Below are 17,464 nucleotides of genomic sequence, written 5' to 3' on the forward strand. Positions count from 1 at the left end.
TAAAGTGGGTAAACTAATTATGAAATGTGTACTCATTTATTCAAATTTGAAGACATCAGCTGTGAAACTGAATAATTTAAATGATATTTCAACATGGGTGCACGGCATATTTTTTATATGTTGGTTATCCACCATGGGTGCACGGATACACCGCAGTTTCTGCCACATGCATTCTTAGATTATTAGGTTCAACAAATTTCCAATGGAAGTTCACTTACAGGTATTCCAGCACCCGTGTTATACCTGGCCAGCTGGCAACTGATTGAACATTCTTATTGAACATTCTTATTATAAAAGGAAACACATCTTACCTGTCGGCAACTTATGGGGTTTGAACCCAAAAGTTTTCTTGCCGATACCGGAAATCGAACCCAGTACGCGTGGCATACCTAGACCAGACTCACGCCAGCCTATCTGATAGACCACATCGGCGCTAAGATATTTCAACATGGGTGCACGGATTGGCTGTAAATTCGCCGTTGAAAATTATATAGAAAAAAATAGTTTTCAACTTGCTTCAGAACACAAAATATTTTTGAGTAAGATATGATAGTTATTTGAAATGCATTATTGATCAATCAAAAAACTTTTTAGGAAAAACAAATCAACGTGTACATTTGACAATGTTGAATCATTATTTTTATTTTCTCTGTTTTCCGTCGCATAACTTGATACATATAATTCCTCAAATTCACTCGGTCCATGGTAACCGTTTTCCTATTTCTTGGATGTTGATCAGATCTTATCAGATAAATATACGAGTGCAATAAATAAATTTATTATTTCAAGATATAATTGAAATATTTTTTCCAGGAATGAAAAAACGCAACTTTAAATAAAAATCGTTATTTAAATCATTATGTCTCAACATGAAAGACATGGTTTCGACTTTGGTTTAGTTAAGATTTGTAAAAATGCTTTTTAAAAATTTGCAAAAAGTCCAATATTTGATTGAAACGCAGTGAATCCGTGCACCCTTAGCGAAAAACCATGTATTTAACATAATTTTTCATTTGAATCTATAAAAGTCTTTATTCTTTACCTTTAGCATGCAAAAAAATTGTTTTTGGATGAATGGCGGTGAATCCGTGCACCCATGGTGAATTGCTCTTCTTATAGAAAAAGTATGCTTCAAAACCTACAATATCAGGTATAATTTATAGGCAAGGTGTTGAAAAATTTCAGAGTGGTGGATGCTAGAAAATATCTACTAAAACAAAATTGAAGTGAAACCGTGCACGCATGGTCAATACCCATAGCCATCTAACATGATTTTATAATTAAATTGATAATGTGTTTTAATTTTTTGATAATTATTCGAAATATTCATTTTATGACATACACGCATTCGTCAACTATGCGAAAATGAGGTGATTCCGTGCACCCATGGTGAAAAACTATTTCCATTTTATAACAAAAATGATATCGAATGAATTACAAAATAATTTCAAAAGAAAAAAGTTAAAAATATTATGATATAAAAATTTTTCCCTTTACCAGTCATTTTGACTGGTCGCGGTCCGAATAGGTATATTCAATTTGCCGGTCCTTCTAGTGTTAAAAAAAAACTCAGGAACAAAAACCTTCCTGCTTGTCGTATCAATAAAATCCCAATCTCCAACACATTTGCACAATGGCCGGTCTCATTTAAATTTAATGAGGTACACAATCTACGGCGGCACGGCGTGAGGTTTCCATTTTCGTCAGCTTTACCTATAGTAGAGGTACATACTCGTTTAAAACACCCACCCACACACAATGTAAAATCCGTAGAAGTTGAAGAATGGAAGATACAAAGAGACCCATTGTTTTCCAGGGCTTTGATCGGGAATCCTAAGCCAAAGCCTTCTGGAACCCGTTAAGCCAGACCTCTCCCGAAAAAAAAACAATAAAAATGTTCGTATCCGGAGTGAGGTTCTGAACATTTGTGATATTTTAATTCCGTTCTAAAAAAAATATCTCTGACGAACGCAATCAGGCTGTGAATATTAAAAATTGGACAAATAATACCGTAGCTGTTCTACATTTCAACTTATAATTTCATAGAAGCAGATTATAAATGATCTGCTGCATTCATTATTAAAGGGTGATGCGGTCAAAATTTGGTCAAGGGGAAACGCGTGTGAAATCGTTTATTTAAAAAATCAAATTCAATTTCTTTTTCAAGTTTAACTCTCAAAGTCGTACGCAGGATTTGGTTTTCTCGGATGATTCTATTTTGATTAGCCCCATGCAACGCTTCTTAGACACAGTCGTGAACTGGTGCGCTAACAACTTACTTGTTTTGAGTGTTGCGAAGTGCTGTATTACCACATTTGGGCGCAGGAAGGATCCCTTTGTGTATAATTACAATATTATGGGCGAGCAGTTGCATCGTGTTGAGGAGATTAAGGATCTTGGCGTTTTGTTGGACAGTCAAATGACTTTTAAGCGTCATTACTCTGTGGTACTCGAGAAGGCTAACCGAATGCTGGGATTTTTCATATGTTTGAGCGAAGAATTCACAGATCCGGTCTGCTTGCGAGCTCTGTATTCCTGTCTGGTGCGATCAATACTGGAATCCGCAAATCTGGTATGGTGGCCTTTTGAAGCTGCATGGACAGCGCGTTTTGAAGCAATCCAACGAAGATTCGTTGGGAGAATCCCTTAAATTTACCGCCATACGCACAACGTTCGTCGTTCCATCGGTCAATCGCTGTTTGTGGCAAAAAATCTTCGGAACGAAATTGACTGCTCCTGGCTACTTTCCCGCTGTTATATATATGCTCCAGAACGAACTCTACGAAATAGAAACTGGTTATCTCTGGAACCGAGAAGTACGCGTTATGGCAGCAAGGACCCTCTCCGTTCAGCAAAAATATGCTTCTTAAGTTATTATACTATCTTTGACTTTAATGTATCCACTTTAACCTATCGACGCCGTATTGAATCTGAATTAGGTTATCAACTACGAAATTAAGTAAAACTATCATGCTTTGTTCAACTAACACTAAGATGATCATTAAGACACCCTTGTAAGATGATTTTATTTTATATAAATAAATAAATAAATAAATAAATAAATAAATAAATAAATAAATTAGTAATAAATTCAGTTAAATATTTAGTTAGGCTTCCGCTTTTCCAAATCCGAATTGCCGGGCCTTACGCTTAACCTCTTCCATCAGATTTTGTACAGCCACCTTGTCCACCTTCTTCGCCGCAGAAAGCCAGTTTGCCTTGAACTGCTGCTAGTCTCTAGCAGTTTTTTTGGTTTTCTTTAGGTTCCGCTTGACAATAGCCCAGTATTTCTCAATTGGGCGGAGCTCTGGCGTGTTGGGAGGGTTCTTGTCCTTGGGAACCATCTGCACGTTATTGGCGGCGTACCTTTCCATGGCTTTTTTACCGTAATGGCAAGATGCCAAATCCGGCCAAAACAGTACGGAACAACCGTGTTTCTTCAGGAAAGGCAGACGTTTATTCAAACACTCTCTCTCACTCACGTAAATTTCTTGGTTGACAGTCCCAGAAGCTATGAAAATGTTGCTTTTCAAGCCACAGGTACAGATGGCTTGACAAACCAGATATTTCTTCGTGAACTTTGAAAGTTTCATGTGCTTGAAAATATCTGCTACCTTTCCCCTTACTTTTGCCGTATAAAACTCCTGTCCCGGAAGCTGCTTGTAGTCGGCTTTGACGTAGGTTTCGTCGTCCATTACCACGCAGTCAAACTTCGTCAGCATCGTCGTGTACAGCCTCCGGGATCGCGCTTTGGCCGTCGTATTTTGTTTATCATCGCGATTTGGAGTCACTATCTTCTTGTAAGTCGATAGTCCGGCTCATTTTTTGGCTCGATGCACGGTTGTAGACGATGCACCAAGCTTATTTGCGACATCTCGGGGAGAGAGGTTAGGGTTTCGCTTGAAACTAACGGCAACTCTCTTTGTCGTCTCAGCGGCTTCCGGTTTACGATTTCCCCCCGATCAAGACTTCCTGGCTGTCGAAAAACGTTCCCCAAACACTTTAATTACATTTGTAACGGTTGATTTGGCAACTTTTAGCGATTTTGCCAGCTTTGCGTGCGAGGGATACAGACTCGGAATTCAATTTCAAAGGTCAAATTCAGAACTCACTATTCTTTTAAGAATTCAGATTAATAAATTCAGTTCGACATGAGCGCGATGGAAGCAAAGCCGAACCAGCCGTTGATGAGAAAACCAACCCAAGTAACACAGATTAAGCCAATTGGCTTCTTCGAGTTTTAATATTGTTTATGAAGACTTTTTCATGGCATCAAATTTTTAAAACGGTTCTATTGTAACATAGGAAATGCTTCATTTATCGTGTGTTTTAAAAGAGCCCTGAAAGTTTTGCTAAAACTTGAATAAAACACTATCTTAAGAGTGCTGTAAAAACGTTGCAAAAGTATTGCTTAAGCATCAATAAAACAAATACCTTCCTGTTTTTATTAGAGCTTAGGTACCAGTTTTAAAAATGCGCTCAATGCGCTTTTAAAACTAGCCTTCAAGCCAAGTTGAAAAAACTGTTTTATTGGAACAGTCAATGTCAACCTGTATACACATCTCAGGTGGCGAGGGAAATCCTGTGCTAAGTGTTAGTAAAAGTTTTTTTTTTGTAAACATTGAAACCATGACAATTCGTGACGTCAGTTGCATTTCCAAACAAACAACCAACAGCGAAAACTATAGAGAGAAAAATCATTGCCAACTGCTGTTTACGATTCCCGCCTAGGATACATAAACATCCTGGCAAGTGACGTAGGCTTTGTTTACCTTTTTACTTCTTGAATAACGAGTTCTGTATTAGTGAGCGTGTTTCTTCATCACCTTCTTTCCACCACATTGAGTCAATGTAGGCATGATACAACCAAGTGACAGATAATTTGACAATCGAGAAGAACGTATACACGCTTAAACTTTTTTACCTCTTTTTGAGATAGCATAATCTGTTTTGAAAGAATAATCACTCAAAATTGAGAAAAACGGGCTATCAAAATGATATAAATTAAAACAGTCAAATTCATCTGAAAAATAAAAACAACTTTGTTGCATCCGCATTCAAATTTCAAAGCAACCGCAAATTAGTCCACATCATTAATCGCTCAATTCTTATGGATTGAATAAAAGCACACTGTGAATAAACGTTTTTTGTAGTTCGATAAGGATAAATGTATAAGACAATTAATTTACGAGTACGCCGAATATACTTGTAAATTAATTGTCTTATACATTTACTACTTGTTCCATTTATCCATCTCTGTCTCTCAATGCGAAGTTAATCTATATTTACGTCATCCAATCCAGAGTTAACCAAATTCTTTCCGGATAAAACGCCCTTGAAAATTTCTAGAAGACTGCAGCCACCGGCTTCTCCTCAGCAAAGACGGAGAAATTGAGCTTCATCACAAGCGAAAATGTTCATTCTAAGCTTTCATCAGCCTCAACAAGTTTCAGATGATAAATTCAGAATGAAGACCACAAGCATTGGTCGATCATTGAAAATAACGATTTATTTAAAGCGTAACGCAGTTCTGGTTATCGTAAGCAAAACATCCGACCGAGGCACGTTTTAAAGAATCGTTTTATCGCTTCCAATTGCAACAATAACCATTATAGTTTGATTTGTTGCAAATTATAATTAATAGCGTTTCCTAAACCGTTAGCATAGTGTTTGCAGAAAAGTTTTCCCATGCAACTGTTTTAACAGTTTTTAAACAGTTACATAACCTAACTACAGATTTAAAATTCAATCTTTTCGGAATTCACGATTCAGGCAATGTATTTTACAATTTCTATAATCGTTTACTAAACGTTTTTTTACGTTTCATAAATTGTCGTTTGACGATTTCAGAAATCGTTTGGTTATAATCCTTGTAACAACTTATTGAAACCACTTATTTAATAATCGTTATTTATTACGAACAATCTTACACTTTATTTTTCCAAACTACACGCGCTTTGACTGAACGTCCACATAACAATGGCGGTCCTCGGTCGGTCTTCATCTCTCCCGGGTACGAAGAATATCGGCGTTTCTCTCTAACATTCATGTTCGATCTCGTTCACACGAGGGGTTCTCCACTACATCCCCCTTAACACTTCTTGAGCTAATGGGGCACATAACTTTCAAACCAAGCAGGCTCCTTGGGTTTACGCTTCTTCAAATGCTCCGAAGGTGTTTCTTGATTGTTTGGCCTAGATGACGAAATTGAGCTGGATCCATCTGAGAACTCTTGAGTGTTCGTGTTTGTCATACTGTTGCTTGAAGTGGCAGTGTCTGTTCTTTCGATCTTCTTCACATGTGCTGTATTTCGCCTGTATTCCTTAGCTGTTGCTAAAGACTTCACCGTTATATCCGCTCCACGTTTGCTCATAACTACAAACTCCTCGTTCATATATTCGGTGCTTAGTTTGTTATCCTTTTTCATACGTTTTAACAAAACATAATCTCCCACAGATATGTCACTAGTTTCCGCTCGTCGTTTCTGATCACCGTACTCTCGTCCCTTCTCTTTTTGAACGCTATCGCGATCTCTGGTAACCTCATCATTCAATCTTGGCTCTGTTAATTGAGGAAGCTTGTTGCGGATTTTGCGACCAAACATCATTTCTGCAGGTGATCGACCAGTTACAGAGTGAGCCGGTGTTCGGTAAGTAAGCAGGAAGTTCTGAAGCTCAATCCACCAGTCTTGGCCAAGTTCTTGAGCTATTTGGAGCCTTTTTAGTATCGTGCGATTCTGCCGCTCGACTTCACCGTTCATTTGCGGCCAATAAGGTATAGTATTTATGAGTTTGACACCAAAGCTTTTACAAAACGTCGAAAACTCTTCGCAATCTTCACTCAACTGTGGAGCGTTATCTGCAGTGAGGGTGACAGGGATACCAAAACGGCTAAAAATTATTCTCAACTCTTCTATAGTATTCTCTGCTGTAATACTGCTCATCTGACAAACTTCGAAATATCTACTGTAGTAGTCAATTACTACCAACAAGAATTGACCCTCGGGCAGTGGGCCTAAAAAATCTATTGCTAGATCTTCCCATGGGCCAGATGGTAGATTGCGTCGTATCATGGGTTCTGGTAGACTTGGTGCAGAAACTAGAGTACAACCACGGCACTTTTTAACATACGCCTCTACAGCCATATCTATTTTAGGCCACCATACCGATGATCTTAGGTGGCTTTTCATCATCTGTGTTCCTGGATGACCTTCATGCGCTAATGATAGCACCTTCTCCCGCAGGCATTTTGGAATAATAATTCTATCACCACGCATCAAAACATTTCCGATCTGACATAACTCTTGAGCGACAACACGATATTCAATTGGAAGATCGAATAAACGATCGTTAGAAATCGTCTTGAGCAGTTGCACTATTTCATCATCTTGTCTACATACAGTTTCAAGCTCTTCCCATCTTATGGCTGCATTATTCGCAGCCGCGTTAGCAATTTCGTTAACAAATAGCTCTTCAGAATAATCGAAAGGTTTCGACTCCAAAGTGGCCAGGCGAGAAAGTACGTCTGCGACGTTCTTTTCTCCCGGTATATGTTTGATTATATAATCAAACGCTTGGAGTCTTAATACCCACCTTTCTATCCGTGCACAGGGTTTGGAGCGTGGTACAAATAGAAACTGTAATGCTTTACAGTCAGTTACCAGATCGAATCTTTTTCCAAGAAGATACATCTGGAATCTTTCGACCCCCCAAACTGCAGCTAAGGCCTCCTTTTCCGTTTGGCAGTATCGTTTTTCCGTTTTAGTAAGGGATTTTGAAGCATAAGATATTACGCGATGCTCATTGTCTTTATTGGTTTGCAGCAATATAGCACCCAAAGCCGTTGGACTAGCATCTACAATGATTGATGTATGATCCCTTGTATTGAAATATCCAAGACTCGCTGTGTTGGATAGAGCTGCTTTGATTGCATCAAACGACTCTTGGTGTTTTTTCTCCATTCAAATTTTTCTGAAAACTCGGTTAATTTTCTGAGAGGTTCATCTAGGGTTGCCAAATTATTGATAAATTTATTCATATAATTTGCAAGCCCTAAAAAGCTTTTAACCTCAGCAGAATTAACCGGTGCACGAAACGATACCAGTGCTTCAATTTTAGATGGCGAAGAACGAATGCCTGTAGCTGAAATTATGTGACCTAGAAACTGCACTTCAGGGACTCCAATGACACATTTGTCGTGATTGAGAATCACTCCTCGATTTTGCAAACGTTCATAAACAACGTTCAATCGAGCATTATGTTCTTCTAAGCTCTCACCTTCAACATAAATATCATCTAGATAACACACCGTACCTGTTGAATTAGTGTGAGTTCGAATTTCCGTTAATTTAAATAATAAATAATAATAATTACAGTAGTATTACCTTCGCATCCAGCTAAAATTTCTTCCATTACTTTTTGAAAGATTTCTGGAGCCGACACTAATCCAAAAGGAAGTCTTTTGAATCTAAAAAGGCCACGGCTCGTTATAAACGTTGTTACGTCCCGAGACTCAGGAGCTAGTTCCGTCTGTAAAAATGCATCTCGGATATCGAGTCTGCTTCTGATTGTTCCTTTTCCTATACGTGCTAGCAGTTCATCCACCACTGGCATAGGATGACGCTCTCGCATTACAGCCTCATTCACTCGCCTTAAATCTAAACAGATTCGTGGTTCGCCATTAGCTCTACCGACTACAACTAACGGTGAGACCCAAGTTGTTGGACCCGTTTTGACCTGAAATAGATTCAGCATTCGAAACCGTGTAGATTTTGATAAACCAATTATATTTGAACAAACGAAAATTCTAAAATGTTATTAGTAAGCGTTACTGAAACGTAACGATAAATAAGTCGACAAGTATGAGCCACACAGCTCTAAGAATTCATTAATAACAATAAAAACAAACATTTCGAATAAGAAGAAAAGTGTTTATTTACGTTTTGAGACTCTTGAAATTTTAAGCAACATCTGTAAATACAGTTAAAAGTTTACCTCGATAATATCCTGCTTCAATAATTGGTCCAATTTTGAGTTCACAGCTGACTCATAAGGAAGTGGAACGCGTCGCACCGGCTGGAACACCGGTTTGAATTTGGGGTCCATGTGAATTTGGACCTGGACGTCCTTAATTTTACCAAATGGAGTTAGACGATCTGGTTTCGTAAGTTGATTGATTTCGGACCCAATTCTCAGCACACCAAGTGCCTTAGCAGTGGCATCTCCCAAAATACAGCGCTGTCCTTCTTCTACTACGAAAAATGTAGCTAGCTCATGCTTCTCCCCGATCTTAACGTCTGTGCGGAATGAACCCAGAATGCGTAACGGTACGTTGCTTCCGTAACCTTTTATAACTTCACGACATCCTTTTCTCATGTCATGAACAATTATTCCTTGCAGTTTAAGATTTTCCCAAGCTGACGAATGGATTAAATTGACATCCGAACCAGAATCTACCAGCATATCGACCCGAACACCTCCGATTGTGCAGGTAAGGATATTTGATTCATTGCCAAAATGGAAGCAATAATACGACTTTCGCTCCGAATCCGGTACCTGAGCTGCGGGCTGATTTGTATCGCAATGCATTTTCGTTTCCTGTTCTTCAAATTCAACAAGTCGTACTTTCTTTGGCCTTCTATCAAAGCTGGAGGGTGCAGCCTTGGATGAAGAACGTTTACGACAAACTGATTCAAAATGGCCTAGTTTTTTACACCAACGGCACGGCTGATTGCGAGCTTTACATTCAGCAGACGTAGCAAGATGACCTTTGGCACCGCAGTTGAAGCATGTGATTTCTCGGGTATTCTGGATTTTATTCTTAGCTGATAGACCACGACTAGGACCTCGACGTGCTTCCACACGAAAAACCTTTTCTGATACTAACTCCTTTGCATTCAAGGTGTTAAGTCAACAACCTGTTGCTCAACTCCTTCCATCATGGCACCCATGGCTTCGACTTCCGCAAGGGTAACATCCTTCTGCAATACTCGACGCCTCAGTTCCTCAGAAGCACAGCCTTCCACAATTACGTCGATGATGAATATTTCGGTCAGTAGCTGTCGAACGTCCGAATTGTATTTTTCCAATCCACAATCGGCTAACTGTTGTCGGATTCGCAGAACGAAATGAGCAAACCGCTCATCTTTTTCTTGGCGAAGTTTGCGCAAACGACATCGTTCCAATATGAACTGGCGCCCTGGTTCAAAATAATCATCCAACTTAGAAATAGCTATGTCATACCAATTTGTTTTCAATGAAACCAATGGCTGTTTATCAACGTCTGGTAAATTCTCATAAACTTGTTGGAGCTGTTTGCCCCCGAAATGTAATAGTTTAGCCCTCATTTTCTTTTGGTCTGAAATATCGTAGGCTTCGAAGTAGATTTCGAGAGCCGTCTTCCAGCTTTTCCATTCCTTTGCAAGCTGGTTCCTCTTTATTTCCTCGCACCGGAAGGGAGGAACAGGACGAGTATCATCCATCTGTGAATAGTTTTAATAACTGTTTTACTATTTTGGTTGTAATATCAAATCAGAATATCTAATATGTAGTTAGTAATTCAGTTTCCAGATATTCAGTCAAGATTTGTGAATTTCTAATACGATTCTCAAAACGTTAAGTTAATATATTTGACTAACTCTTGATCAGATAGAATTGCTCCTCGAAGCAAATTCAACAGTAACAAGACTAGTGTCAATATTCTGCACTCCTCAGAGCCAGCGCTTCGAATTGCTCCTCGAAGCAAATTCAACAGTAACATGTGTCATGTGAATATTCTGCACTCCTCGGAGCCAGAGCTTTCTTTGCATGCGTGAAAATGTTTGACTCCTCAAAGTCACTTCAGTTCCTCAGAACTGTATTCGTTCAACCGAGATGGCTGAATGCAACAAAACAAATGTTTGACCCCTCAGAGTCGTCATTGCAACTTTTTCGTAAAATAATTAGTTCCTCAGAACCAATCTGAAATCTACGAACTACAGTTCCTCAGAACCATTCGAAAACCATCACAACATCGTTCCTCAGAACAATTCGAGAATCGTACCGAACTGTATTTTGTTCCTCAGAACAAAAGTTCATCTTCATGTAATGCGTAACCTCAAATTGATTGCCATAGAAATGGGCCTACGCCCCACTTTCGGAGCGATTTTTTTCAAATCGTTTTCGATCTTATACATTGAATTTCATGAAACTTACCAGCTTCTCCATTTTCCTCGTCGCCAGATGTAACAACTTATTGAAACCACTTATTTAATAATCGTTATTTATTACGAACAATCTTACACTTTATTTTTCCAAACTACACGCGCTTTGACTGAACGTCCACATAACAATGGCGGTCCTCGGTCGGTCTTCATCTCTCCCGGGTACGAAGAATATCGGCGTTCCTCTCTAACATTCATGTTCGATCTCGTTCACACGAGGGGTTCTCCACTACAATCCTCATTTATGCGGGTTATTATTTAGCTTTGAGGCCAGGCTTTTGATGACAGTAAATTATCAATTCCATAACAGTCTGAGATTATTTGATAACAATACCTACTTGGTATTTAAAAATAATTGACCACCCTCTAATCATAGCCAAAAGGAAACAAAACATAAAGTTGCATGAATGCCTTTTGCCAAGCAAATGTTCTCATTTTTTGCAAAAAACTCCTCTTCCTCAAAAATGGATGAATCCATCATGAGCGTGAATTCCATTTAGGGAAACGTCAAACGAAGCTGTGATTCAAGGTCTCTTAAAACCATTTTAAAACTGTTAATTGGAATTGTTTTATTACAACATTTTTCTAACCGGCATAAAACCATTTTAACATTGTTTTACAACTACCTTAAGATTTTCAATATTAATTTACTGATCGCCATATTGATTGTGAAATTGAATCGAAATTACTGACGCCATCTTGATGGAACTTATACTTTAATACTATAAACTAGACATTTTTAACAAATTTGACAATGTTGGTGGTACTATTTGTTGTATAGGTCATAAATTTCAATGCAAAACAAAAATTGCATCATTTGAGCAAATTTATATTTTCCTCAAATTTTTTTTTTCAATTAAAAAAATGCTCAAAATGTAGTCAATCTTGATTTTCTTTGAGGCGCGCTTATGTTTTGATGCTATTTCGTATATATTTCACCAGAAATCTGAGGTTGCAGGAAGTTTCATGCTAAGATTGAAAATGAAAATGAGAACATTTTTAAAATATTTCAAATGGAATCTTTACCAATCACCAAATGCTTGGGAGAGTAAGTGATAACACGACAAAAAAAACGAAACAGAAAGCTCCCACAGTAAAATTTCTATCAGATTCCACAGCTGCCACAGTAAAATTCCTATCAGATTCCACAGCTCCCACAGTAAAATTCCTATCAGATTCCTTGACGTAGTTTTAAAGGAGCTGTGGATAGTCTTAAAAGAGCTCTGAAAGGTTTCTTAAGGCTATGTCTATAAGGTCGAATGAAACTATTCTGTTGGATGTTTTATTATAGCGTATAGAATTAGCTTTAAAAACGTTAACAAAATGGTCCCTTTTGGCCATAAGTTAGCTTTAAAGTAGTTGTGCTAATAGCGTAGAATGCGCTTTGGCTTATAAAGTAGCTTTAGGAAATAGTCTTAAGCGGACTGTTAAGGTTGGAATAAAACTTAAATTGTTACTTGGACAAATTAAGTTTTGAATAACCTTCTAGTTTCAACTTTCGAAATTTAGGTTTATAGTTTAGATTAATTTTTTTTATCCAGATGTTTTTTATTTTAAATGAGTTATTCAGCTAAACTTCCATTTGAACGATAGACTAGAAACTAAATAATCGATTTTAAAAAGTTAGAAAGTTGATAGAAGCATTCGTATTCAAAATCGAGGTAAGATTCTTTTATATTTTTGTTAAAAAAAAGATTTAAAATTCAGATTTTGCATTCGCATTCAGAATTAAAATTTGAAACCAGATTTTAGTTCTGCTCTCACCTTCAGAATTCAGATTAGAATAAAGATTTGGAATACAAATTCGGACATCAAATTATAAATTCAGATGTGATAAGAGATTCAACTTCAGTTTAGCTAAACCAGGCTTGAGAATGTTATTGAAATGAAATTCAAACTCGTAACAGTTGCATGACATTGTGCATAAATTTTGTGAAATTATTTTATCGGCTATACCGGTGAAATTTATATTCTTCGAGAAAGAATATTTAAGAATTGAAAGATTATAGACGGATAGAAGATTAGAATAAGATGAAAGATGTTGAAATTGAGCGGAAGGGTCATTTTAATTTGAAAACTTTTCATCACATTTCATCGATTTGTTCCTCACGGGCCTACTACCTTCCAGTGGTTGATACAGATAGAATTGTAGCAACCACCACACAATAGTAGGCCTAGCGTGGTTCGTCCCACAAGCGGAAACTTGCAGTACGAACGAACAAAAAGATGAAATGTGATCGCTCAGAAAAGCTTCAAATACGACCGAGACACATTTATCGATAGATGCGGTTCTCGGTATTTCATCATTACATTCTGCAGCGTGAACTTCCACAAAACTGTAATAAGAAAATACCTCAAAATGATGAATATGGGCCTAAATAAACCTGGAAAATCAATATTGAGACAAAATTTGGTGTTAACTACAAGATAGTGCTGCCATCTACGACTTGAAACTGGAAAAAAGTGTGGTTTACTGAACAAAATCAAAGTTTTTGATTTCCAACCTATTTTTTCTGATTAAAAATTAATCCTGAATGTTTGTTTCATCATTTCACGTCATTTTAATGAAGAAAGTTAGTAATTTGACAAAGAATTACAGCTCAAATATTCAATTCCTTAACGCTAGAGGAGCATCTCTCAAAACCCCCATTTTAAAACCTTTGAAATCCATTGGAATTCTGGAAAACTCCTAAAATTCAGTTATCTATTCAAATAACTCGTAGAAGCATTTTTATTCACTTTTACACAGTGAATTTTTAAAACAAATCTAGTTTTTGTTGGAAAAACTCAAGTGGTTCTATTTTTATTTCGCACCCCTTTTTCACATTTTTGGTCCTCAACGCCAATTGCTACGTCCAAAAACAGTAAACTTATGCTTGATTTATCCGTTAACACGTTCGTCGCCACGTCACCCATATTTGGCAGACGGGTGTATTTCCTGGGGGCCCCGTCACATCAAAAAGCAGGTGACGCTCTCTTACTGGAGTTTACCGCTCAGCTTCGCCACACGTTTCAAATATGGGAGTTCTCCCTCTTTGCTTTCTCTCTCTGAAAATTTCTTTGGGCCCGGCTAGCAAAACTACCAAAATGAGCGTGGCGACGAACGTGTTAAGCAATTCAGAACAATCTGTGGAGGAAAAATTTCGTAATTTTCAATCATTCATATTTTAACAAGCAAAACACATAGTGGTGCTATTCTTATTTCGCTCACTGTACCTTGGAGAAAACTAAGTTTGAAAGAAATGCAGACAATGATGCATTCTGTTCATTTCAGAAGTTTTTTTAATAGCAATTATTCCTATCGCCTTGCAACATTGATCCCATAATTATCGATAAGTGTCCAACAATTAACTCGCCTCGATGTTTTGTAAATTGAATAAGGAGTGGAACGGGATAGCAAAGAAATAAGTTATAAAGTTTTTCCCTTACCACCATCACCATGCTTCTGGAAGTTTTGTGTCACCAACTTTCACTATTATCTTCGTCTTGAATTTGGAGCCGAGCTATCGATTTTTATTACACCAGTTCATAGAGCCATGGTTGAATTGTACGTGATAATCATTCTTTTGTAGGACTGTGGAGTTACCATATTATTCCTTTAATTATTTTTCTCTTGTGTCACTGGTCGTTCTCGGGGTTATCTGAGCAACACAGTTTTAGTTTTGTAGTTTTTATAGCATCACCCTCGCTCTCGTTGTTTTGTGACCGCTTCGGAATTAAATTTTTAGCTTAGTACTTCTATTTACTCACCATCGAATTCTGCTGCTGCTGGGCGGTTGATGAGTCCCGGCATGGGTGTTTCATAATTCCAAAACACCCACCATACTTCCAAGGTAGATTTACCTTCATTTGTGCGATGATTTTCTCTTGATGGGATCCTTTCATGCCGGGCAGGATGATTGCTTTTCTCCGCTCCACACACCACAAATAAAAATGCGCGGGAAAAACTGTAGGGTACACCTTCGGCAGCACAAAGCGGCCAAATTAAGACACCACGGGGAAGAGGTTAAAAGGGAAATTGTGGGGAAAGTGAAATCGTTGAGGGCGCTTCGTTTAGAATTAAGAGAAAAAAAGGAAATCCGGTGGCACAAAACTGTATGGATGGAAACGCCCACAGGAGCGTTAGCACTTTTTTCCTCGTCAGATCACTTCCGTTCTTCCGCTCGAAGATTTTACTCTTCCGGCCATCCGAGATCCTCGCCCACCAGCTCGTAGAATTTTTGGTTGTGCTCCACGAAAAATTTGCGCAGCTTGGACACCACCAGCGGATCGACCCGGGGATGCTTCCGGCCTTTGGTCTCCCGCAAGCACTTGTCCCCGGTCTCGTTGCGCAAACAGTAGAAACCCTTGGTTTCGTTGAAGTAGAAGTTATTGCTGCTGATTCGGGGTTCGATTCCTGAGAAGAAAAAGAAAAATTATTTAAGTAATTAGTGAAAAGTGTATCACCTTTATCGTAGTAACATAGGGCAACATCATGTTTAGTGCATGTGTAGTATAAATTAATTTTATTTTCATGCTTTATGGTGATAAATTATGGGATTGTAATAAAAGCATATTTCGGTGTCTGGTACAAGAACGCAAACCCGCTAATCGTTGATTAGTCGGCTAATTTGTTTGCGCACTATTTACCTCGTAAAGTTAAAGGTGGAAAATACGAAAGTTTCGCAAATCATTCGCTAAAAAAATATTGAATAAAGGGTGAAACGGTCAAAAATTGGTCAAGGAAAAACGCGTGTAGATCGGTGAAATCGTTTATTTAAAAATCAAATTAACTTTCTATTTCAAATTTAATTAGTATAAAATTCAGGATAAATATTCAGTTAGGCTTCCGCTTTTCCAAATCCGAATTGCTTGGCCTTACGCTTAACCCCTTCCATCAGATTTTGTACAGCCACCTTGTCCACCTTCTTCGCCGCAGAAAGCCAGTTTGCCTTGAACTGCTGCTCGTTCTTAGCAGTTTTTTTTGGTGTTCTTCAGGTTGCGCTTGACAATAGCCCAGTATTTCTCAATTGGGCGGAGCTCTGGCTTGTTGGGAGGGTTCTTGTCCTTGGGAACCACCTCACGTACCACTCCATGGCCTTTTCACCGTAATGGCAAGATGCCAAATCTGGCCAAAACAGTACGGAACAACCGTGTTTCTTCAGGAAAGGCAGCAGACGTTTATTCAAACACTCTTTCACGTAAATTTCTTGGTTGACAGTCCCGGAAGCTATGCAAATACGGCTTTTCAAGCCACAGTACAGATGGCTTGCCAAACCAGATATTTCTTCGCGAACTTTGACAGTGTCATGTGCTTGAAAATATGTGCTGCCTTTCCCCTTCCTTTTGCCGTATAAAACTCCTGTCCCGGAAGCTGCTTGTAGTCGGCTTTGACGTTGGTTTCGTCGTCCATTTCCGCACAGTCAAACTTCGTCAGCATCGTCGTGTACAGCCTCCGGCATCGCGCTTTGGCCGTCGTATGTTGTTTATCATCGCGATTTGGAGTCACTACCTTCTTGTAAGTCCATAGTCCGGCTCGTTTTTTGGCTCCATGCACGGTTGTAGACGATACACCCAGCTTATTTGCGGCATCTCGTTAGGGTTCGCTTAAAACTACCGGCAACTCTCTTTGTCGGCTCAGCGGCTTCCGTTTTTCGATTTCCCCCCGATCAAGACTTCCTGGCTGTCGACAAACGTTCCCCAAACACCTTAATTACATTTGTAACGGTTGATTTGGCAACTTTTAGCGATTTAGCCAGCTTTGCGTGCGAGTAGTTCGGATTTTTGCGATGCGCGAGCAAAATTTTGATACGCTGCTCTTCTTCCTTGGACGGCATTTTGACAACTGAAAAGTGAATTCCAAAATCTACTGCTCTCACTAATCACTAATCACTAATCGTACTTCCACAGCCAGAACTTATGTCTGAGTCCCAAAGAATAATACAAGTTTGTTATTACCGTAAGAGGCATTGTTACTACAATGCTCCCTATAGTAAAGACACTTTTGAATCAATTGATGCAAACTTGGCCCTTTCTATCAGTGTTTATCTCTCTCGATGGCTAATTTACGCCGAGAGGTCGGAGATATCACTGTGTTGCAGTGGAATTGTCGTAGTATAATCCCTAAACTGGATCCGTTCAAACATCTTCTTTATGAAACTAGTTGCGATATTTTTGCCCTTTCTGAAACATGGCTTTCTTCTCAAACAGATATTCCATTCCACGACTTTAACATTATCCGTCTGGATCTCAACGATTCTTATGGAGGGGTGCTTTTGGGGATCA

At 38.6% G+C, this 17,464-nt stretch overlaps 1 protein-coding gene across 1 annotated transcript in view; it reads right to left on the minus strand.

Moving 5' to 3' along the window:
* Window positions 1-17,464, minus strand: part of LOC129751722 (heparan sulfate glucosamine 3-O-sulfotransferase 5) — a 368,160-nt gene that overhangs the window by 214,752 nt on the left and 135,944 nt on the right. Inside the window, exon 7 of the mRNA XM_055747388.1 lies at window positions 14,951-15,596. Coding sequence (XP_055603363.1) covers window positions 15,373-15,596 — 224 coding nt within the window. The 3' untranslated portion in view covers window positions 14,951-15,372. The remainder of the gene's footprint in view (window positions 1-14,950; window positions 15,597-17,464) is intronic.

This window comes from Uranotaenia lowii, chromosome 3, assembly GCF_029784155.1.
Source record: "Uranotaenia lowii strain MFRU-FL chromosome 3, ASM2978415v1, whole genome shotgun sequence".
Taxonomy (NCBI): Eukaryota; Metazoa; Arthropoda; class Insecta; order Diptera; family Culicidae; genus Uranotaenia; species Uranotaenia lowii.